Source organism: Tetrao urogallus (genome assembly GCF_951394365.1).
Source record: "Tetrao urogallus genome assembly, chromosome: 1".
Lineage (NCBI taxonomy): Eukaryota > Metazoa > Chordata > Aves > Galliformes > Phasianidae > Tetrao > Tetrao urogallus.
In genome coordinates this window covers 178,053,419-178,078,853 of record NC_136813.1, presented here as the reverse complement: position 1 = coordinate 178,078,853, position 25,435 = coordinate 178,053,419, and the positions used below count along the sequence as shown (strand labels likewise).

Here is a 25,435-nt window from a genome sequence, read left to right as displayed (position 1 = left end):
ACATCTTCACTCGATGTGGCCTTCTGTCATCAACTTTTGCAATTCTTCACCAAGAGAACCGCGAGTTACTCCTCACACACATCCCAACCCAAAGGACCTGAAGCCTGGAAGCATCGCACCCTGAGCGCTCTGCAGCAAAAGCGGCCTTTTGCCAACACTTCAGTTCACAGAGCCAGGTACCGCTACGAGTCAGTGCCCTACACTCTAAAACACGGTGCGAGGGGTTCACAGGAAAGGAAGAAAAAGGCACCGTGACGCCGGCAGCCTCAGCCTAGGTTTCCTCAGCGGCCCCAGAACACATCTAAACTCCCACACCAGCCGTGGAGGTAGCCGCCATCGTGGGCAGGACGAAGGGCGCCGCCACCGGCCGGACGCTGCCCCGAAGGCCCTCCGCACCACCCGCCACTCCCTCGCTGCCATTGGGCCGGTCCGACCCACCCGGCAGTATTCTCACTTCTGGTTGGCTGGATTCTCCGGGTCTCCTCGGGGGGCGAATGAGGAGCGCCGTTGTTTCCCGGTCCCAAGATGGCAGCGCTCAGTCCAGTTTCTGGAGAAGGGAACTGGGGGGAGTGAACCCTGAGGGCGTGGGTCGGGGCTGCCAGCCGGGACGGGACGCGGGGCCGGGGATGAGGTGACAGCCGCCATGGCGAACGATGGGGGCAGGAAGCAGTTCTGGAAGCGGAGCGGCACGAAAGTGCCGGGCAGGTGAGAGGGGCGGTGGGAAGGCCGGGGCTCTCTCGGGCCGGTCCCGCCGTCGCAGCCCCGGAGCGCAGGGCCTGTAGCGGGGCGGTAGTGCCCGGGCCCCTCGGCTGTTCGCAGCCGGTGCCCTGAGCTCGTCCCGGGTCGTCGGCCCCCCTACGCCGCCTCAGGGCGTCCCGCGCCGCACGTCCGTTTGGTGCAGGGAGGCGACCGTGTCGTCACTGCCCTGTCCTGTCCGGGAAGTTGTAAGGCGTTTCGGTCCCTCCGTCGTTCTTCTGTTGTCAGCTCAGTGCCCGATGTGTGTCAGGGTGTGCGGTTTTGTTTCTGTGATCGGAGATCGCTAGTGGTCTCGTATGTTTTGGTTACAGCTTGTGTTGAAAAACAAGCTGTGAGTAAACGAGTGAGCTGTGTTAGCTGAATTTGCCTGTCTAAAAACCCCAATAAGGTTCTATGTGAGAAACTAAGGAAACTAAAAAACAAACAAAAAAACTCCAAAAAAAATCTCCCCACAGCACAGCCTAAAAAAGTGCTGACTTGAAGAGTGTGGTTAAAAAGGAGAACTAAAAAGTCACTTTTGTTAATGGCGGGTCTGTAACAGCAGCTTTTCTGTAGTCCTGTCCCATATCTTCAGTATGCTCACATTTGTAAATACACTCTGTTTGAGTAGAGGATGAGAAACTTTTACTTCTTTGTTATTAGCCAAAGATTGAGAGATTCCAAAGTATCAGAATAGAAACCTTAATGTTTTCTTACATCTCTGAATACAACTTTTTATTGTTGCAAATTAACAAAAGAACATTAAAAAAAATAGTCCTGAGCAAAACTCTTTTCTTTGTAGCAAAGAGTATGCAAACTTGAAAAAGCGTTATTGGTTAGTGATGGTAAGAGGTGTTTTTGCAAAAAGGAAGCTTGTTCTCTAATGCAGGCTCAGTTTGTAGTTCTTAGATCTTGTTAAAATTAGTAACTTCTGTACTTTGGTGATCGAAGCACAGGATAGTTAACAAGTTCTTGTTTTCTTTATGGATTTGAGTAGTTGTGCCTTGAAACTAAAATATGACAAAAAAGCTGTAAAGTGTGGTTTCCTGTGTAGTATTTCAAAATGTTATGAGGCTCTTCTCTTTTCTCCTGAAGTGTGATGAGCAGAACCAGCTTTCATATCCTAGGTGAAAGCTACCAACACTTTCTTCCATTCAGCAATTTCTAAGGAATATATTTCCCAAACTCCATTAACTCCTTTAACCTTTATAAGAGGCTGAGATTGCCCATTCAGATGTTTATTTAACAATGGGGCTCCCATCCTGGAACTGTTTTAACAGTGGAGTAATTCATTTTTCTTTCATCCTTTCTAAAGGATGAGGTGTATTCTCATTCTCAGATAAAGATAATTTATTATTTATACTGTTTTTTGGATGGTATAGAGAAATAATCTTGCTCATCCTTTAACTTCTACTGTCCCTTATCCATAAGCACAAACTGGTAGTAGTTTTGTTTATCTAGTTATAAACTGCCTCTTCTGGTCTGACTGTTCTTCTCTCTCAGAACTTCTTGCTTTGTAATTTTATTAAGTCCCTGTACTCCCTGTAGGGATAAAACACATTTGATTTCTTTGATTACACAAGCTCTGTGAATAGTTGCAGTTAATTAATTAGCAGCCTACTGCAGATGTGGCAAAAAGAGAATATGGAGAATGCGTTCCTGTTTTTTGTGGCAGAGAAAGGATTGTTGCTGTATATAGAGGTGAGTTCTCTTCATGTCCACTCATACAGCATCTGAAAGAAAGGACAGATTGTCTGTGCCATGAGGACGGTGGCTGGTGACACCTGGCCCTCAACTGACCTAGAGTAGGGGAGAGGGTGCAGACAGTTGTCTGAGGGTGGATTTCATAAACTCCACAGCCATCTGTAGGATTAATTTCACAAATTAATGCTGCTGATTTGTTAAGACTGCAGTCTTTTTGGTTCTGAATGAAGTTTACTAAGGTTGGACTTACATATGTGATCTTGAGATTAATTTTTGATTTGTCAGGAGGACATTCGCCACTTTTCATGTAGTTTTCAGTGCAGATTTAGGTAATGTCAGCATTGCATTGTAATTTGCTTTTCTTACAATCATTTGTGGAGTAATAGCTTTCAATGTGAAGCCACTTCTACTTGAAATAATATTGTGGCTGAAATCTGGAAGGAAATGGAGGTAAATGGAAGTTAATTAATGTTAAAGCATATATTTTTTGTACTCCCATGGCTTACGTTCTCTAACATGCCATCTTCTGTGTACTGTCTTTGTTTTTTTTCTTTAAATTGGTTGGGTTTGTGTGTCGGTAGCTGTTAAGAATTGGCTGGTTAGATTTTGGGCCACAAGCATAGAGAAAAATTTAAATCTTTGCAGATAACTCTGAGAGGTTTTGTTCTATTTTATTCAAAGAAATGATAAATCAGAAGCAAGAAAATCTACTTCTTTTGAACTTTCTTACTGTGGAGTTACCTCTTGTTCTAATTTCTATACAGAAAAAAAGAATCACCTTAAATTGGCCTCAGGCTTTTTGTTGAGTTACTTTTGAGTGTACACTGTAATTTCAGATTCATTGCTTTTAGTTCTGTAGGGGATTCTATGAAATGGAGGATGACTAGAACATCTCAGTTCTGTTTATTAGTGTCTAATTAACATACGCTCTCTCTTTTCCTATAGTATCCAACATGTGTATGGAGCTCAGCATCCACCTTTTGATCCTCTGCTGCATGGAACGTAAGTTAAATAACCTAATATTCAGATAACCCAGATGGTTTGAATCTTATCTGTCTTCTTTCCTCCTTTTCTTCTTTGCTATTAGAATACTGTTAACTTTCTTTTCATAATTTTTGTCATAAACTTGACTTTTCTGAGCTCTTTTGTGACTTCCTGATGCTTACCATACTGTGAATTGCAAAAGAGCTTTTTAGTGTCTTGTCTAACATAGACTGCAATCTTTCATCTCTGTAGTGCCTTAAAAACTTAATGGTAAATACTTATCTTAATTTAGCAGATGAAGCTTATAGTTGAGATGTAACCAATCTGTATGCATCTTTCTGTTGATGATCTGCCTATTTTGTTCATCTGTGAAATAAAAGAATCAAATTATGGTGTGGATTGCTTTCAGATGAAAGTGGGAATTTTGCTTGTGGCAGTAGGTGGAAGAGATATGGCAGTAATTTAAAAATTGCCTTAGATCAAGATTATTGGATATCAGAACACAATGTGTATGAAAAGGGTAAAATTATCATCATTAGTAACCAAATACATTTCTTGCTAATAACCCATAACTAATGTAAGTGCATTATTCTTCATTTCCTTATGGCTGAGGTGTTTAGGAAAATGCGTTATTGGATTCTGACTGCTGCTGCTTTTTTAATTTTCAAAAGTTTTTAATTTTATTTTTTGAGAGTAGGGAAGCTGACTCAGTGTGTAATTTAGCTGAAATCTGAAAGCTGATGTGATTGCTCTGCGTTACAGTAAATGAGAGCAAGGGCCAAAGTAGGGAGGAATGTCTGTATTCTCTCTCTTGTGCTGTATTTTGACAGAAAGATAGAGTTAGCAGATGATCAGGGCATGCTCAGAGTAGGAACTTGAAATATCCTGGCTATCAGAAGAGCAAAGTTCTGAAGCAAATTCGTGCTAGAGTGCATGACTGGGGGGGAATGATACATCTAATGAGTTTTAAGGTGAGATTTGATTTGTTTATGACAGTGATTGCATTGCTTGATTGCATATGGTGATTTAGGATTAGACCTGATGACTTGATTGCTGCTGCTGCTTGATTATACAGCAACTGCATGGAAGGGCCTGAAACCTCTATAAAAGCTCATAAAGCAAGTGAATTGTAACATGTCCTCTCTGTTTTATAAAGTATTCCAGCAGTATTTATTTTATTTGACCTTGAGCTTTTATCTGTCTATTTTGGAGACAAAGAAAGGGAGATTTGTTCAGACTGCATTCAAAGCGAGGAAGCATGAGGTGGTTGCCTGCCTTTCTCCTCAGAAATGTTCCACAGTGTTATATCATGGTTGGAAGCAGCAGTAACTTGAGTAGAGGGAGAGAAATATCTGCTGCCTGTACAATGTCAAACGCTGTTTTTTTTTTTTTTTTTTTTTTGCTTCCCTACCCATAACATATTGAACCATTACTGATTCTCTAAACATCATTGTTTACTTGTTATTTAACAGCTTGATAAAACCGGGTTCAAAGCCATCTACAACTCCGGTGAAACTAAAGAAAGTCAGCACCTTCCAAGAGTTTGAAAGTAATACAAGCGATGCTTGGGATCTTGGGGATGACGATGATGAACTCTTAGCAATAGCTGCTGAAAACTTAAATACAGAAGTGGTCATGGAAACGGCTCACAAAGTAATTCAGAATCACAGCAAGTTACAAGAACAGCATAAATTTCTGGAAGAGCATCTACAGGAAGAAAAACAAGTAGAATCGGCAGAGCTGTCTGCAGTCACATGTGGTGATAATAGGCTCGTTAAGTCAGTCAGTGAAGGTCACACATCAAGTTCATCAGGTATGTTAAGAAATGGGAAAAGGTGTGGAAAATCAAGTGAGGAGACCTATCATATTTGCCTTTTAGGGCATTAACTCCTTCCCAACCTTTACCACAGGTAACTATTACTAATCAGTATTAGATGATTTGAGGGAGGTACTGCACTCCATACTAACCTGTAAAGCTTGTCTATGAGAAATACGTAGGTCAGGAAAGAGTAAACTTCTTTGTTTTCAGACTAGACATGTATTCAATTTTTGGAGGCAGTTGCACTATTTACTGTATTTTAATGCCTAACTGCATCAAGATGTGTGCAATTAATAATAATAATATTGCTGCTGTAGGAAAAGTTTGTACTAAAATGCTACTGTATAAAATATTTAAAAATGGAGAAAAATGATTTGTATGGACTGGGAAATTTGTCCTATCGAGTGATCTGGGGTGTATTCCTGTGTCAACTTTTAAAGTGACCAATTGCCATGATTTCCCTATTATTATTATTTTAAGAATGGTGAGAGGGAGTAAAAACAACTTTCAGTTTCACAGTGATTATGGAAATGAATTAACCTTGCTGTTAGTATCATCTCTAATTGATGTGATTTAATTGTGGAATACTGCTAGGAAGAGGAATAGCTCTGCTATTAAATTCACGTAGCTTGCAGTTCAAATTGGTATTATGCCTTTAGGTTATATTTCTCTATTTCTCCAAAAGAGAATTGTGTTTTGAATTTAAAAGTTAAATTCAAATTACTAGTAGTCTTCTTACTAGCTGAGGCTGAGTACTATGCTTCTTTTTCCCTTCAGATAATGCTAGTGAAAATTCTTCCATGCAGAGATCACAGTCCCTTCCACAAACTTCCACACCTCCTTTGGTGAGTGGAATGGCAGACTTCAGTACCTCAGTTACTCCTGCATTAACTGAAAGAGAAGCATCCCGATTAGACAAATTTAAGCAGCTACTTGCTGGCCCCAACACAGATCTTGGTGAGTATATCTTGAAAAAGCTATGAATTCCATCTAAATAACATTTAAACTATAAAACTTTCCTGATTGATGTATTGTTTTTCTGGATGGTTTGGTTTTGATCTAATTCTTTCAGCGTTTAGAATAGGTCTTGTAAAAGAAGAATAAAATATGGTTGAATGCCTGTTCTATTATGTAATTTGAATGCATTATACTAGTAAGTAGAATGTTAGATGCCTTCTTGTTCTATTGTCTTGCATCATTTTGTCTTGGTGGACAAACTTCTGGAAAAAAAAACAAACACCACCACACAAATACAAATCACAAAGCTGTGTTAGCTGTGTTAGTGCTAAAGCTGCTAACGTAGCAACATGTGCTGTAAGAATGATTCTTCTGCTTAGAAATAGGAAAAAACGGTGAGGCGTGGAATTATTATTGCTTGTCTACTTAGTGAGCATTCTTCATGTTCAGACAAATACAGTAGTTCTGTGTCTCATCTGTGAGTGCTGACAGTGTGTTCATGTGAGAACAAATGTATTGTCAGATAACTTGACTGTTGCCTTTGTCCACTAGATTTTAGCCGCTGATGAGTAAGTGCTGAGAGGGTGTTGCAGAATCAAATGGCTCTGTATCCCACACGAAAATGTGGAGCAAGTAGGAAATTTGGAAGGCTTGGCTGGTCACTTTGTTGTAGGACTTTGTCAAAACAACACGTGAAATGATTTTGACTTAAGACAGTTCTGGAAGGTATGCTCAGGAAACTTATGGAAAGGGATAGAAGCTGCAATTAACACTTCCTTTTCCTATAAATATGAGACTACTTCAGTGTAACAATACAGTGTAGCACAAGTTGTGGCTTTTTTTTTTTTTCATTCTGTGATGCATCCTATGGTGAGATTGATGCTGATGAAATAGAGCTATGGAAACAGTACTAGACTAGACATAACACTTCAGTGAGTTATGACATTCTTATAAAATACAGCTGTGAATAAATTCTGAGGTGCTATGCAGAATATGGAATGTTTAAGCTTGCGAAGGATCATCGAATAGTGCTTTTTCATCCTTTGATCCAACATGTTATGTTTTTATGTGATTGTGACTGATGTGAAAGCTCAACTGTTTGGAACACAGTATAATAGTAGAAACCTTTACAAAAAATTTAGTTGCTTGTGGTAGCAATGGTGATGGGATGGTTAGACTAGATGATCTTGGTCCTTTCCAACCTTGTGATTCTATGACTCTATGAAATCAGAATGAAGACAAGATTTAACTTAAACCTGCTCAAGGGAAAATGGCAATAAACTGGAGCACAGGAAGTTCTTCCACACCAATATGTGGAAGAACTTCTTCACAGTGAGGCTGATGGAGCACTGGAACAGGCTGCCCAGGAGGTTGTGGATTCTTCATCTCTGGAGGATCCAGCCTGCCTGGATGCCTACCTGTGCAACCTGCTGTTGGGAGCCTGCTTTGCAGGGGGGGTTGGACTTGGTGATCTCTAGAGGTCCCTTCCAACTACTAAAATTCTGTGATTTCACTGCTGCTTCTTAATTATACGTAAATACTTCCTCAGAAACTGAAATTTACGGATTGAAGTAAAAACAGATTTGTTGTGTCCCCACCCTCCTCCCCCACACTTTCTAAATTTCGCGCAAATACATGCAGGAATACAAAATTGAAGTACATTGCTCTGCATGTCATTGTTATAATGTCACACACACCGCATAAGGTGTCAGTATTCTTTTTTGTAGAGTTCAGTAAATTATGCCTGTTCTAAGTGTACGTGGAGCCCCTTGTTTCTCTTGCTGCATAAGCATAAATTCATATATTTTTTTTTTTAGTATGTTCTTCATGAAAGGAACGTAAAGAAAATTCTTAATGTTGTGAGAGTGTAAGTAGTAAATCATATGTAGTGCTGGGACTACATTACATATATTTATTAGGGAAAATGTGGGTTTGTATGCTTATACACAAATATATACAAACAAGTATATGCATGGGAACATATACACAGTTCACTGGAATCTGGTGTGTGTGCGTTATTGGAAAATGCTTGTTTTAGCTCCATTTCCAACAGAGACTGTATTTAAGAAGGATCTTTAGTGATGGTATTAGTCTAGAAAACCAGATTGTTATTATTTACTACAATAGTGAGAAGGAACTAGGGTAGAACTATGTAACAGGCTCCAGTCTGAAATTTGAAGCAAGTAATATAGGGATAGGTTGCTGTTCTATTGCACATAGCTAGTTTTCATTTGTGTGTGTGTGTGTGTGTGCGTTGGAGGGGGAATGAGGCGACTGTTGATCGTGATGAACTGAATTAGTGGGCTGTCATGATGGAGATATTCCAGAAAAATTTCTGCTTGTTTCTGCACCTTATGTAGTAGTGTTGCCTTTACTTGGAAGCAGTAGCTGTATTAGCAGAACATCTCTGACTTTGTTTGCTTGATACAGGTTTTCACATTGTTGAGAGAGATTGTCACAGGTCTTTTCAGAGTATCTAAAAAATAAGGTAATCTGTGGACTGAAACACTGTTGTGCATTTTCAACTCGAGCCTTTTCTCCAATCATAATGTGAGAAGTCAACACAGACAAAGAACGTGAAGTAACACAAATGATGCTGAAAGCCTTTCATTCACACTTGAATAATAATTATCCCATAGAGACACAGTAAAAAGCAGTGTTGGTCACATATGTCAGCTTGTGGCTGTGATGTGCTCTTTTTGACCATAAAAACTCAGGAGTTTTTAAAAAGATGTGTTATATGTATACATTTGGAAGTGAAGATTATTTTAGCCATTGAAATGTGCTAATAGATTTTGGAGTCAGGATTTGGTCTGTAGGTTGGATGTTGTGAAGTTGTAGAAATAGGTATGTTCTACCTGCTCTATCAAATTACACGCAGAGAAAAATAGTGTGCTGGGAATGTACAGTTGTCAGAGATGGAATCCTCTGGTAGTTACTACACAAATATGTGATGACAGAGCCATTCTCGAAGTTTCTGTGTACAGTTTTGTCTTTGGGTCCCTGTGCATGGCGTCCTTCTCTTCTACTGTGTCAGCTGCACCGTTCAGCTTGGTGTCATCAGCAAACACACTGAAGGTACACTCAATTCCACCATCTGTGTCACTAATAAAGGTGTTGAAGAGTGCTGGTCCAGGTAGATGACATCAGTTACCATTCCTTTGATCCTCTGATGCTGTCACATGCTTCTAGGTAAATCATCTGTGCTAAAGGAGAGAAACATTCAAGAGCCTTTGCACCTCTAAGTATTAATGTAATGCAAAGAATAGGGACCTAATGGCAGAGTTATGAAGTGAAAGCTGCCTAACAAGCTGAATCACATCACTGCAAGAAGTGTGGGCTGGTAGAAGGAACCTGCTGTGAGAAGCAATTTGGAGAATGACTTGAGGACTGATTGCTATCTGTTAGAATCATGTTGATGTATACTGAGTGCAAATTCAGGAAGCAGGATAAGCCTGGAGATAGCAATACAACTGTGCTCAGTGCACAACTGCAAAATAGATTGTAGGGCTAATGCTTCTGTGTAGTCTTCCACTCATAGTACTGGAGGGCAGGTTGCAGAGAGACAACAGTTTACCCTAGTTGTTCTGTACCATCTATCTATGCTCATTCTCGTTTCGCAGTCAACCTGATTTAGATTTACTTCATGTAAAGCCCTGCCTTTCCTTGCGCAGGATTTTGCCTTACTGAATTAAGGTGGCCTTCTTGTTTTCAGAATCTCTTGCAAATGATTGGGAGTGGAGGGGACTCCAAAGCAGCTTAGAGAGGTTGAGAAGGAACTTGAAAAGTAGGGTGTATTTTTTTTTTGTGCTTAGAATTGTTTATACAATCTAGAATGTGTATAGAATGTATCTAGAACACACCGATTATAATTTTTGTTTATGGTTGATAAAGGTAGTCTGCAACAGCATTCTGATGTCCTTTAAAACTGTTTGTCAAACTGATGTTATTGAAAAAAATAACTGTGCAAAATATTCATTGAAGTGAACCTGATTAATTTTTTTCCTAGCCTCATTAATTTTTCTGCATTGAACTGCTTAGCCATTTGTCTTTATATTCTTGGCCCATCTATGTCACTTAGAGTTTTATTGCCTCCTGTAGTTTTCAGTCACGTACAGTTGATCATTTCAGTGTATATTCTTCTTCCAGTTTGTTGCTGTGGTGGACAAAAGTAACAAATTATGTCCTGCCCCTTCTTGTTGTGATGTGCTGTTAGTCTTATCTATTTTTCAAACTGCTATCATGAAAAGTATTCTCTGTGTGCCAGTCAGCTTTTCTGCAGAACATGCAGAGCGTGCGTTTCAGCTAAGAAATGATAATGATAATAATAATAATAATAATAATAATAATAAAAACCCCGCCAAACCCAAAGAAACAACAAACCAACCCCTACCCCCCCAAAAAAAAAACCAAAACAAAACCAAATCCACACAAAACAAACTCAGGTCAGTATTCTTTCAGTAGCTCTTAGAAGGATTTATTTTTTTTTAATTAAACAAATTGGTGCTAAATATCCTTACGTATTTTTTGTATTGTTTTCTGCATTTAATTTGTTTCTATTTTCCATGCTTTGATGTAATAGCATGTAGTTACATGACAATGTAAAGATTAACTTCCCCACTTTGGTAGGATATTTCAATTTCAACGTAATAATTAATCATTTTGTTTGTAATTAGGTGACAAGTTTTCAAAAAGTTTCTAAAAGAATTTTGCATAGTTTCTCTGGAAAAGTTGTTTCTCCTTTTTTCAGGCTATATGATTGATGTTGCATTACATCATAGCTATTGACATACAAAACATCATATTCCTAAACTGGAAAGTTATCAGTAACAAAAAAATGTGAACTTAATTTTTTTGCTATTAATGATCCCTCGGATGGCATTATTAATACTACCCTTCACTTCTGTCTCTCCTATTGAGCTCTGTTGTTGTAGTTACGCTGGAAAGCTTCCTGCAGTTTTCTCTTTTCTTCCCTTCACTCTTTTTGCTACTTTACACCTAAAAAATAAGTTGGCATCTTTTTCTTTTGCTATCTCTCTTCATATGTTGAAAACCTCAGTTCATACGCCCCTTTCTACACTTAAATACTGTTTTGCTATCCTTAACTACTCTCAATTTCTTTCTGCGTTATTTTTAAGGTTTTTGAATTTTTGTGTTGAAGAGGTTGATGGAAATGAACAGCTATTTTTTAGCCACAGTGATTTAACTGAAAAAGACCCTTTTGGCTATTTATAATTCATGATATTTTTTGTTAATAGTTTCATTTCATATTTTGCATCTATCATATATTCTCAAAGTTTACTTGGCTGGTATTTAGACTACATTTAAATAAATCAAGAATTTATGACTGAACATAGTGTGTAAAGAAATTCAGGATGTCTTGATTTGTAATCTCTGCTTAAGAGCTAAACTATATATAAAAGCCATTAAAAATGAAACACTATTTCAGCATCCAGGATTTGATTATTTTCCTTCTTGGTCTTATTAAAATCTCCCCTTTCTTACATTTTATTGCAGGTAGAGACAACTCAGTATATTGCTGTGTTTAAGTGGTTTTTAATATTTCTTCGGAGAGATGAAAGCACGGTGTTTGAACAGTGAATGTGGTGTTTTTTCTAATATTTTATTATTTTTTTACTTCCCTGTGTTTCCTCTTTCTGTAATATCTCTGATTTCAGATCTAAGGTTTATATTTATATTTAAATATGTAAAATACATATTTTTAAATATTTATATGTAATTATGAATTCTATATATGATTTATATAAAATTATATGAATAATTGAGTATAATTATAACATATATTTATAGAAGTTATATTTTTATATAAAAGTGAAAAGTCTCTGTAAACTGAGAAGATGACCTTTAAAGGTTCCTTCAACTCAAATGATTTTATGATTGCAAGAAGTTGTTGATATCCCTCCTGTTGATTAGCTCTCTTTGAGTATTGGAAGGCCACAGTGAGGTCTCTCCATTGCTTTCTGTTCTTCACACTTATCAACCGCAGCTCCCTGAAGCTTCTTTGTAAGAGAGGAGGTGCTCCAGGCCTTGAGCTTTGTGGCCTTGCTCTGAACGCACTCCAACATCTGCACGTCCTTGTGCTGAGGGCCGAAGTCCTGGGCAGAGTCCTCCATGTGGGGCCTCCCAAGGGCAGGTAGAGGGGGGCAGCTGCCTACCTTGCCCTGCTGGTCACAGGGCTCAAAGTGAGGCTGCACCAGTGCTAAATGGAGTCGCAGAAGCGTTTCTTTTGTAGCGGTCCAGTCTAGCTAGGAAAGAGTGAAGAACATCATCATTTTTGCTTTAGAATACATGGGGGCAGTTAGAGAAGCGATGTGCGTTTGCCTTGTAACCTCCAAAACTGAGTTAGTCAAAAGTTTATTTATTTGATCTGAAAACATCAATAATTACCTGCATCGGCCTCATTTTCGTTACATGTGGTTGTAAAATTTTTGGTGCACTGACATTTAAATAGCTCTTTATTTTATGGAAGGCTTTACAGGTATCATTTCCTTTTCTCTCACAGTAACACCAAGGTTTGTGTAAATTTATTTTTGTTTGATCAGGGATCAGAATGCATGGTAATATAAAAGCAAAAATACATTTTTCAGTATCCAGTCTGACTGCAGTCTAGTGGAAACTCTACAGTATTAGTTTCCATATTTAGCATTGCTTGAACATATAGCATCATATATCAGTTGTCTGGCATCATGTAGATTGAAGCAGTTTGAATTGTAAGCTTTGTTCAGTCTCAAGGGAGGTTGCTACTGAATTGTATGATGGTATGTAGTCTGTCATTCTTTTCAGGTTGTGGTAAGCATTTATGTTTTGATTGTATTTAACCTGATGGAAATTGTTCAACCAAGAAATAATTCCTGGAAGTGGATGGACCAAAATTGTAGATGCAATCAACACCTTATTGGGGCAGAAAAATTTAGACTTGCTTAGTTGTGTTTTCTGTTTTTAAACAGACTGTTTATTTTGATTTGATCAAAGTTTCCTGTTTGATGCACTATCTACTGTAAATTAAGTTTTTTAGTGGAGGAAAAAAACAATAGCAAAACAATGAAATAAAACCACACAAAAGACAGTAAGGCTGAACAACCACTGGTCCCATTAACAAACAAGGATCTTCTCCTTTTTTATAGTTTTGGAAAATGAATCACTATCCTAAATCTTTGCTGCTCTGTGCCCTTCTTCATCAGCATTCACGTTTGGTATGACTTAGTATGAATGTGACACATCACTGACTTGACAGAAGAACAGTAGTACCTGGTTGCTGGACTTCTTTCAGGAAATAAATACAAATTGAAGACCTGTTATCAGAGTTTTATTAATTGCAGCAGCACAGTGTAAGGAGTAAAACTGGTTCTCTATTGTTCTGAAGCCTGTGGAGAAAATTCTAGATTAAAACCATTGATCTGAACACCACTCGAAAGTAAATACATGTTTAACATAATCTTTTGTACTGCCATCTTACACTTATCTTTTCAGCAAGATTTTACTAACTCTCCTTCCAAATAGATTTGAATATTGAGCATTACAGTGAGGATTTAATTTTCAACTGATGCTATGAGATTGCTGTCATTAAAATATCATCCAAAATCATCACCCAACTTCCTGTTGTGTACCTTTATTTGATTTTTATAACGTGATGGTAACAGGATATTCTAGTACAAATTGCAAAAGCGATTTAATTAAGAGTGTGTCAGATGTCAGATAAGATTTTGTCACCAGTAAGGCAACCTTAGTGGTAATGGTTATTGGTTAGAAATGGCCTCACGCTTCTTTTTACACTAATGGAAAACTACTCTTGTGATGCAAAGAATGTTCACAGTCAGTTGAGGAAAACTTGTGTTGTTTGGTGATTAAAAACAACAACAACAACACCTTAAAGGAATTTGTTGTAATAGAGTTGGGAAATAAGGGAAAAGCTTTTAAGCCCTTTCCTGAATGTTTAAACAGTTTGTATCTCTTTATCTCTTACTGATGTAATTTTGATTCTTCAGTGATTCTATTGCAAGTCTTATGTTCAGGGTAGGCACAGACAAGGTTCTTTGACAGCTGGATGCTTGTGCTTGGTTAGTGCTGGCATTTCAGATGACAGTAAAAGGATTTCTCTCTGTACGTATGTGATTTCTCACTTTATGGGAACTATGAGCTAAGTTTAATTTCTTCAGCTCCTTCAGTGTTTGGTCACAAGCTGAAATTCAACCTTATTTCCTGTCTCCACTAATCCATGAAACATTTAGGAGGAATGCATTGCAATCCCAGTCGTCTTCTCCCTTTGAGCTGATAATCACACATTAGTTCTTCTCACAAGTTGGAAATGCTAGCATGCCAGATTCCTGAAAGTTGTGTGGAATTCATTACTTGAAATGTGAACTGAGTGACTAAATCAGTTCTTTCATCTCATTCAAGAGTGTAGCTCTAGCCCATTAGACATATTGCAGGTGAGATTCTTTGCATGGGCAGGATCCTCTTTATTCTGTAGCACTTATCAGCAGCTTTCTTCTTCAGCCAAAGGTACTGAGGGAAATAGAGAGAAAGGAGGTATGTAACTCTTAGGTTTTTGTTCTGATTTTTTTTTTTTGTGGGAGAAACTCTTGTGGGTAAGTGTACTATTTCTGAGACTCAGTATTTACATTATGTCTTCAACTCTTGAGTTTATTCCTTAGTGGGTTTAGTACTCTTAAATTTGTCTTTGTTTCCTAATCTTCTGTTCACTTGCTTTCTCTTACATTCTAGCACGAACCTCATCTTCTGCTCGTCCAACTCTTTACAAAAAATACCTAACAAATTGTGCTTTCCTGCTTCCTTCTAGCAAAGGTCCTAAGAAGGCTATTAGCACGTATTTAGAACATTCGCTTGGACTTTATTTTTTGGTTTTTGCATGCATTCAGAATAACTCTTTGTTCCATTGAGATGATGAAGGGCAGTGTTTGTCTGAAAAAAAATTTAATGAAGCTCCTAACAGAGCTATTATTCATTTTAGAAACCAGTTGCTGTGGTTGCCATAGTAATAACAAGCCCTTTATTAAAGCTTTTTTTTTCTATATGTTCTGCCTGCATTATAACGTGCGGTTGGGGGAGCTACAGTTCCATGAATCTGTGATCTTGAAAGAATTTTCCAGCTTTGTATAGTTAAATTATCCAAGGAATTTGTGTTATAGGGACATAAAACATGTAAATCTAGTTTATCATATCTATTGTGAAATTGTTGATGCAGGCCGTTGCTTCGTGTAGCCGATTACAGTAACCTCAGTGAAATAACAGCTGTATCAAAAATGAATAATGCACATAGGGAAGTTTAGAACTCCTTTAATATCTCATGATTTATTTTATTTATCTATTTGTAACTGGTAGAATGATGAACGTGGAGTTCCAAGAGAAATACTTGCAGACTTTGTTGTTTCCCTATGTGTTTGTTGTGATGGGTAGTAGCTGCAGTAATGGCTCCTGGGGTTAGAAAGTCTGTAAAGGATGTGTTTTCTTTGTATAATGCCCTGTGAAATATTTATGGAATATGAAGAATCTTTACATAAGCTACTCTAAAAGCACAGTGTCATAAGATTTCCTTTAGAATAATTGCTCTAAACATTTTCAACTTCAGAGAGAACAAGAATGTGCTTGAATGTATTGTACTACCAGATAAAAACATTTTTTTCTAAAACGAAATTAATTATGCCAATTTGAGACATTTATATAAAAGTGTTATTATCCCTTCATAATAAGACCTACAATCTCAACAGCGTTTCTGCAAATTAAATGCTGTCTCATAGGCAGAAGTGCCAGTTGGATAGTGGTAGCAAATGGAGAGATTATTTTTGGTGTAGAGTTTGTGGGGCTTTATGAATGCACTGATTGGTCACAGAATTATTTAAAATGATGGGTCAGCTCAAACAGAGTGCACTAATGGGGCTTCACAGTGTTGCTTCGGAAAGTGAAGAGAGTGAGACAGTTTTCGTGAAGAGTTTTACAAATATTGCTCTAATTTCAACTCTGAACCAGTAGGTTAAACGTATTTCTGTACTTGCACCTTTAGCACGTTGTCTGTGGTGAGAGCTTTTTGGAGCTGCTCATTTTGGAGGTAATAAAATAAATTACTTCAATATTCTGGAATTTTGAGAAAACGTTAATTTTATTGAAGCAAGGATGTTTTGCAGTGCTATTTTAATTGAAAATATATGCCTGATTTGTAGGTGGCATTAAAGCTCTGTGAAGAAATCCTGTGCTGGGGAGCATGTTTTCAGCTCATAACTGTGACAACTAATTCCCTGGCAAGTCTATATGGGAAAGGAGTTAGTATAATGACAATAAATTGAAATTATGTTTTGAATAGGGATAATCTAACCTTTCAACAAATGACAAATAATTTAATGCTTAATTAGATATTAAATAGAGAACAAGTTTCTAATATAAGTACATTTCCTTGGTGCTCTCCAAATGTTGGTTGAGGATGGATTTCTCCTAATACTTTGATTTGAAGGGTTGCTGACTGTGAGGTGTACGAGCACAGTCATATAGGCTTCTTACAAGACATGAATTTCCAAGTTTGAGAGCTACACCATCACATCTGTGCTGCTGTACTGCTGTGCTCAAGACAGCAAAAAGTAATGATTAAAATCTGAAGTTAGGCTGTTGCTTTTTGGAATTTGTTTGATAAAAGAAAGCTTACGTGTTAACATCAAGCCAGTATTTATGAATTTTATTCTATGTACTGTATCTAATTTCCCTTCCTTTGGTTATTGTTTAACCCTTTGTCCATATAGTTACCTTTTATTCTTTTAAAATGCTGTTGAAATACTCTTCGTTAATGGTCTAAACGTGATTAGATTCCAATTATAGTTTTGGAGATTGCTGTACTGTAAAATCTTAATTTTTAAAGGCATTTTACTAATGTGCTATTACTGAGAAAACCAAGACCTCATGACACTTGTTTCTGAGCAGAATTGTTTCTCTAAGTTATGGAGAGATTAATTTCTTGATGAAGTCAGGCTGGCCATGTAAAGGGGTGAAAATGTTGAGATGTGAAGCCATGAATGAATATTGAAAGCTAAGTTGAGATAGATGTACTTGCTAAAGTTAAGTCCTTTGATGTTAATATGGGTTGGTGTTCTAGTATTACCAAAATAAGGAGAGGGGGGAAAAAAAAAGCTAAAATGTTGAGGACTAACGGTAAGAATGAAATAGCTGGAGTATTTTGGTAGGCCTGTTGTTCCAACTGTGCCATCTGACTTTGTCTTTCAGTTTGCCTGCTTCTTCTTAACACGTTATTTTTGGGGTCTTTACATCAGTTGGAATTCATTCTTGTTATTTTTGCACCATTCATTGACATCCATCCTTCTGTTCTGTGAATCAGTTGGAATAATGTCATATTTGGGGGAGAGGGCGATATTTTTCAGGAAAGGAAGGAAATAAAAATTTTGGTGGATGGTTTGGAGGGGAAACAGCTTCACCGTGGAGACAGCTGACGCAGGTTAGAAAAGTAGCGCTTCACTTTTCCAGCCTTTTTGTGTGTTTGCTTCCAGATACATGCTATCTGTAGTATAAGCAGCTATGAATTCTCAAGTATTTTTGAAGCTGAGATGTGTCCCAGGGTACTGAGCTTCGGAGGCCATCAGGAGCCACGTAGCTCTGGTGACACTGCTGAAGGCTGGATGCTCGAGCATGCGCAGAGTGTTGTATGTCAGAAAGGGTTCAGCATGGGATGTCATGGGAGCTAATATCTTGACTTCAATTGTGTCAAGGCTGTTTATAGAACAACATCTTAAATGTTTTCTAACAGCGCTTTTCTAGTTTCTTGTTTGGATGATGGAAACGCGTTCTTTTCAGATGTCTCAATGAATGGCTTTTTTCTTTGCATAATACCTTCTTGGAGTTATTTTCTGCTTCTGACTTTATTTTGGTGTTTCGTTTGTGTTCTTGACCAATTAATTTCTAACAGTGTGCTCCCTTGAATGCTCTCTGTGTTACGTATTAGCCAGTATGAAACTTGTGTGTTTTAAAAAGAAGTGATTTTATCATTTATTATACTTAGAATGCAACTTCAGTTGTCTTATTAGCTTCACTACTTTTATATAACTTCAGATGGGTTTTTGGTTTCAAGGTACTGGAGAATATGAAAGTACTTAGCACTGCTTGATGAGAAAGTCTTCAATAGGAGACAGGAGGAAAAGGGAAGAACCAAGTGTTTAAAAGAAAAGCTAACGCAACCTGGATCAAAATATTGTGGTGAAGTGCCATCTTGCAGACTGGAATATAGTATTTTAGTTCTGAGATAAAAACATAATGATCATAATGATTTAGTACTTCCTAGCTTGTTTTTTAATGGAGGCTCATAGATCTTAAGTGGAGTATGAATGCAGGTACTTCAATTACATGTTATCATTTGAAATTACAAAGTGATCTGATGGGAAATTTTTAAGGATAAAGCACATCTTATGCATGTATTTCAAATAAAGTATGTGTGTAATTCATGTAATAGTGTTGTTAGAACCTAACTTCACTGCAGTTTTTCATTTAAAATGGTATTTTGTATATATGCTCTGGTTTGTTCTTACTTTTCTTGTTACTAGAGGCATGTTTATTGTATGCTGCAATAACCGTGTTAAGGCTGAGTGGCTTTAGAGTATCTTTTTTGTTCCCCTTGCTTTTGTTGGGAAGGACAGGACTTCTCTTTTATTCTTTCTTTCCTTTTTTTTTTTTTTTTTCTCCTTCCTCTCCTGTTTGGATGGTGTTGAACCTTCAAGGGAGAGCATAATGTGAATTGATGCTTTAACAATTGCGATGCACAGGAGTCAGACTGTATGCTTTTTGGGTAATAAGCATGAAAGCTTGCTGCTACACCTGATAAGAATTCATGCATAACCTCTTTCGGTTGTAATATGTGCTATTTGTCAGTTGGAGAATGCTTGTTGAGCTTGCTGTAATGAAAAATTACGACCAGAATTTTGTACATTGTTGGAATAACCTGAGATTCTGGAATTTTGGAAGACTGTAAAATAGAACAGCAGCCATTGTTTGCATAAAAATGGGGTTATTACATACCATGGGCTAATGGTGTATGATGAAACTAACTTAAATATCCATTGTGCAATCATCTTTCTAACGTCCTGTACTGAAAGCAATTACCATACCACTTATGGAAGCAAAAACAGAAGTAAAAGCCTTGAGAGAAATTCAGAAGGATTTTCTATGACGTGACAACAAAGTAGAGATTATCAATTTTCAGATAGTAAAGATTATCAAATGCAAGAAGACAGCCTCCAAAAAAGCTAATTTCTGTGTCAAATAAGGGGAGTAGAACAGAGTATCAGTCCTGTCAGTGCAGGGAAACCCTGCTAGAAAAGTTTGAGAGAAACACCTTGCAGAATGTTTAAAGGTAGCAGGTGACTGTTTTCCCAAATATGTTTGGAGAAGGAACACAGCCAAACATTTTGTAGGCCCAGCAGACAATCCAGGTGTAAAGTAGCGCCCAGAGGGGAGAATGCTGTGGCAGAGGATCATAAACAGTTACGTTCAGCATGGAAGGATGTGGGGAGCTTTTTGCTTCTATGCTGTGGAGGACTATTCCAAGGATCTGTTTCAAATTAAGTGCTGTGCTGTAAACTGGAAGTGTGTAGCCCTTCCTGTATGTTTTTTTCCCGCTATGAGAAAGAGCAAGACCTTTGAAAATCGGTATCATAGGGTATGCGTGTTATTGTTTGGAACTGTAAGACGAAGCTCTTCTTACTTGAAGGAGATCTGTGTTCATTGCAGAATAGTGTCAGGAACAAAACTGACTTCTCTTAAAACTTGTTGAGACATAACACTGTTTCTCCTTTTTCTTTAAGGAATGTTATTTCAGTGAGGACTACAAGCGTTTATTTATTGTTATTTTTGAAGCAGATGTTTCATTTGAAGATGTGTAATATTTTTAACTCTTAAAACTATTCTTGCGTGGTTCTGAACATACAAGGAAAGCTCAGCTGTATCCGAATTTCTATTTATAGTCTGACTCAAATAAGCAGTATTTCAGTTCATGGTTTGCATGGTTCCAATCTTTGGTCTTAAATGAGTTACCTAACAGTATGTGGTATATTTGTGCTTTGTTATTTGTCACTGATTGCATATGCTCTGCATTATCTCATTCTGACAGTAGACTTACCTTTTTTTTTTTGCTTGTATTTTTTAATTTTTATATATATATTTTTACTTCTTTGCATTGTTTGCAAAAATTGTTTACATTCTTTGCAGTTGTGGGATTGTTTTTAGAGATTGGTACACATTTTTGTGCTGGGTTCTTAGATTTCTACTGGAACTGAAATAGAGTTGAGGGAGGAGAAAAAAATAGTAGTGTGAAGTATTAGAGAGCTTAATGCAATAGAGTGACAATGAGAAATTGCATAAAAACAATACAGTTTCACAGTTGCAGCCTACTTTCTATTTACTGTATGTGCTATGCTTATTACTTATTAGTAAATAGTGTGTTGTATCAGTAGATAAACTTGAAGCTTTAGTGAAGTGATTTTGTGAAAAAGCTGTAAATTAATGCACAGGATCTGTTTCCTTTCAGTCAGATCACCAGTAACACAAATAAGTCATGAGAGGTGAAACAAATATATTCATGAATACTGCACAAGGACTGGTGGAGTGGTGTGATGATGCACAGTTGGAGACCACTTGCTTTTGAAGACTTAAGGCCCTTATTATTAAGCTAACGCTGGAGCTTATTATCATGTTCCAAGGTAGAGAGGAAATGCATGTGTGATTTTTAGATGTTGTATTCAGTTAAGGCAGATTTTCTCTTTTTATTCATAAAGTACACAAAATACCATACTTCTCATATTGTTTATATTTGCCTACCTTGCCTTTATTTGCTCTGACCGATTTTCTGCCCTTTTTGCTTTCAGAAGAAAATGGCCAGCAACACTGTTACTTAGGGTTTTCTGCTTAGTAGCTCAGGGATTTGCTTGATACCAAAGCCTGGTGAGAATAGAAACTTGTTGCAGATGTGTTGAATGCTTGTCTGCAGCCCCAAGCTGCTGACTGTGCCTGGGTCTGAGACTGAGCTAATTCACTAGGACATGAAGAGCTGCTGGATGTGGTGTGAGAAACTGCTGAACAAAACAACCACTGTGTGAGAGTATGACAGAAATTGTCACTAGCACCACATGGGGATGGTCCTTCATGAATAATTTAGGGAGAATTATGTGAGAAATATCCAAACAATGCCATTACTTGGAGGGAACAGTGAGTTGCTTTGCTGGTTTTGTAACATTGTCCTTTCCTATGCCTGGGTGACCATGGCAGAAGTAACAAAGTTAGGTACGGTGTAGTGAAATTGGTACTGCTGGATGATAAAATAATTGGTGTGGTATGTTAATTTAAGGTAAGTCTGAGTTAGAGAAAGGTGAAGTAGAAGGATGATTACATCAAGTAATAGCAAAAGGGGGTAAAGCAAGCAATCATTTGACCAGGTATTCTTGGGGGAGTACCTATTGGCCATCTGGTACTGACGATAAAACCAAACCTGTTAAGACCATACTGTGCGAGTCAAACTTGTTTTGGCTGTCAGGAGGACTTTAGTGTGGTGTTTCTTGGCTGATAAGGGGATGGATGTGTTGAGAATCCTGGAATCGCTGTGTTAATGCCTGTTCCAGGCCTGTTGTGGCAATCTTGACATCTGTGAGGGTAGAGAGGCCTTGCTGGGAGGTCTTGACAAATTAAAGGGCTGGGCAATTGCCAATTATATGAAGTTTAATGAGAGCAAGTGCCAAGTTCTGTACCTGAAAGGACAACCTGAGATGTATGTACAAGCTGGGGAATGATAGACTGGAGAGCAGCCCTGCAGAAAGGGGTTTGGGGTTCTGGTTGATGACAAATTAAGAGCCAGCAGTGTGCCCTGGCAGCCCAAAGGGCCAACCATACCCTGGGCTGCAGCAGGCCCAGCATTGCCAGCAGGCAAGAGGAGCGCTTGTCCTGCTCTGCTCTGCACTGCGCGGCCTCATCTCCTGCACTGGGTGCGGTGTGGGTGCCACAGCTTCAGAGGGACATAAAGCTATTAGCGTTCAGAGGAGGGATATGAAGATGGGGAAGGGTCTGGAGGGCAGGGTGTGTGAGGAGCGGCTGAGCTCCCTGTGTTTGCTCAGCCCAGAGCTGAGGAGCCGAGGGGAGGCCTGATGGCGGCTGCAGCTCCTCGCAGGGAGCAGAGGGGCAGCGCTGAGCTCTGCTTTGTGTGACATGGGAACGGCATGGAGCTGCGTCAGGGGAGGGAAGCTGGGGGTGAGAGAGAGGCTCTGCACCAGGGGGCGGTGGGCACGGAACGGGCTGCCCAGGGCTGTGGCACAGCGCGGAGCTGCTGGAGTTTGAGGAATGTTTGGATGCTGCTTTTAGACGCAAGGTCTGCTTTCGTGGATGGTCTTTTGCGGAGCTGGGAGTGGTGGTACTCATGGGTCCCTTCCAACTTGTTCGATGATTCTGTGATTCACACTGAAATGAGATGGATATTGAATTGCATGTAAATCAGATTAATAATTCCATCTTCTGCTTGCTTAAGCAAAATTAACAAAACTGTAAAGTCTTAAACTGTGGAATAGGAATTTACAGTTTGCCTTTTAACCTTGATCTTCATGCCAGACACCTGTTACAAAGCTGAGTGTTTCTGCTTTTTGGAATGCAAAGGCTTTGTTTTAACTTGGGCTTACTGGATAGATTTCTGTATAGGGCCAAATATCAAAATCTTCTGAAGATGATTTCTTAATACCACCGTAATGTAATAATTTCTTTGTTGAATTATTTCTGTGCTTTTCTGCTTCCTACCAACTCTTCCCTGTGTCTCCCCTTTCAAAAAAAATTAGTTCTTCAGTGCTAATCCTGTAGAAACAAAAAGGCTGCTCCAAATGGTAAGGTACTCAGACTGTTGTTTTAAAATGGCTGCTTGCTTTTCATCTTCTCCTGATTTTTTTTTTTTAATTCTTTCAATAGTCCATCTGCTTTTTGTTGCAACTATACTTAATGAAGCTTGTTCCTTTCCAGCTGTGCTCTGTATCACAGTCTTGCTGTGTGTCATGGCAGAGCTGTTGGTGTGCTTTTTTTTTTTTGTTTGTTCTTCTTCCCTATCTTGTGCATTCTTGGGTTTTCTTCAGAATCCATCTGTGGCTCTTTTCCCATTGTTCATGACATCCAGTAGTCTTTTCCTTTAAAACTATTTAACATCAGCCCTTCTTTTAAATATTATCTTTAAATGTATGATCCTGAGTACCGCTACAGGAAATTTAGTATCGGCATTCATGAATCACTTCTGATTGGAGGAATTAATTTGCTTATTTTGTGTGTGTGTGTGTGTGTGTGTGTGTGTGTGTGTTTCCCTTTGAATCCTTTGTATTCAGTGACAGCGTGCTTCCCGTGTAGTTGCTGTGCTAACCTGTGATGTAATACTTTCAACTTACACTTCACCCTCTTAGTCAGTGTTGATAGTCTGTTCAAGTTCTGCTTTCATTGTTACTTTAGCAGTCTCGCACTGTAACTCTAGTAGTATCACTTTTTTTTTTTTTCTTGGTGTTTCTGCTCTTTTGCACATCCCATGGTTTTCCAGTGCCAATAAAATCCTATATATGAAGAACAAGGGAAGAGTTTGCTGGGATTCCTTGGGGTTTTGTAAAAAGCGTGCTTTAGGGTTTCTTCTACCTCAGAAGTACTGCATGCTTTTGAAGGCATATGATGATTCTGCTTATGTTTAGCTTCAACTCTCACTGCTTTTCCTGATTTTTTGATACAATGTATACACTTTGTATGTATTTATTTCATTAAGCCACGGAAGAATAATACATTTCTACTGTAAGTTGCCAAGTGGACAAAAACTCCTAGATTCTTGTCTTCGTTCTTTTTTTTGTATAGTTCAGAGGGAGAAGTAATAGAAACAATAGTTCTACTCAGTAACTCTCAAGCTTATAGTTAAAAACGAATGGATTTTATATTGTGGTATAAGGAAAGCACTAAGATGAAATTCTTCTTTAGGTTGAGACAAATATTTTTAAAACAAAACACATTCAAAGAATAATTGTGTTTACAATCACATTCACATTTGATTATTTTCTTTCAAAAATTATAGGTAAAAGAAGAGAGATGTGGCAGCAAAACTGCCCGAGGTGCAACCTTAGAAGTTAGTTACCTTAAAATTCTTAGTTACCTTAGAATTAAATTTATTATTAGGAGACTGAAAAGAACCCTAACAAAACAAACAAACAAACAAAAAAAAAAAAAACAAAAAACAAACAAACAAAAAAACACAAAACCCTCAAGGTAAAACTTTTTGTTGAGACGTTATTGCAAAATGTTCAGTTAAATGAAGATAATGAAGCTTAGTGGGGGGAGAACATCACCAAACAAACAAAACAGCCTGCAAAATCTGTTGTCTAGACTTCAGTTTTAGAAGCCTTGCCAGTAATGCAGTATTTAAGTTCATTACAGAGAGAGTGGTGAGGTGCTGGAACAGGCTGCCCAGAGAGGTTGTGGATGCTCCGTCCCTGGAGGTGTTCGAGGCCAGACTGGATGGGGCCATGGGCAGCCTGGTCTAGCGTTGAATGGGGAGGTTGGTGGCCCTGCATGTGGCAGGGGGTTGGAGATTCATGATCCTTGAGGTCCCTTCCAACCCTGGCCATTCTGTGATATTTCAGTGTTACTGATAGAAAACAGCCAAGCTGGCGAAAGGTGGTGTGACATCAGGAATAACTGCATTGAGTTGAATCTTTTGTGTCTTCAATAGCTCTGGTGTATTTAAATGTTGTCGATATACTGGCTTTATTTTGTCATTGTGAAACTGAGTAGGATTTTATTTTTCCGGACATAGTTTTTGTTACAGCCTTTAGATTATAGAAGGGCAGGGAACGTTTGGACTTTTTGTATTTCTTTTTTCCTTCCAGTGCGTATTCTTGTTCATGTTGATGCATAAGTATGAAGAGGTACAAAAATCATTAGGGGAGCTCAGGATTTTGGGCCTCAGCATTTAATGGGTGCTGAAGATACTCTTCCAAAAAGCTGAAGATTCTACAGCCATAGAAGTCAAATAAGTCACTTCACATTTGTTGTATTGTTGTTACACTTCTGATATTTGATGTTCAAGTCTTTGGTTTGCACAAGGTTTAATTTATCTTTAGTGATGCTTGATATGCTATTCCTAAATTGTTACTTATTTTGCTGTTGTATACAATATACCTCTAAATGAAGTTTGTACTGATAGTAAAAACAAAACAAACA

General features: G+C 38.2%; 1 protein-coding gene across 3 annotated transcripts in view; it reads left to right on the top strand.

Moving 5' to 3' along the window:
• Positions 1-628: 628 nt before the first annotated feature.
• The window catches only part of TBC1D22A (TBC1 domain family member 22A), a gene marked incomplete at both ends in the record, with an annotated part of 151,961 nt that continues 127,154 nt past the window's right edge, over positions 629-25,435 (top strand). Inside the window, 4 exons of one of the 3 annotated variants that reach the window (XM_079534708.1) lie at positions 629-705; positions 3,385-3,441; positions 4,896-5,236; positions 6,020-6,199. In XM_079534708.1, the coding sequence (XP_079390834.1) occupies positions 644-705; positions 3,385-3,441; positions 4,896-5,236; positions 6,020-6,199 (640 nt within the window). The remainder of the gene's footprint in view (positions 706-3,384; positions 3,442-4,895; positions 5,237-6,019; positions 6,200-25,435) is intronic. The other 2 variants (XM_079534706.1, XM_079534707.1) reach the window with 2 other exon arrangements.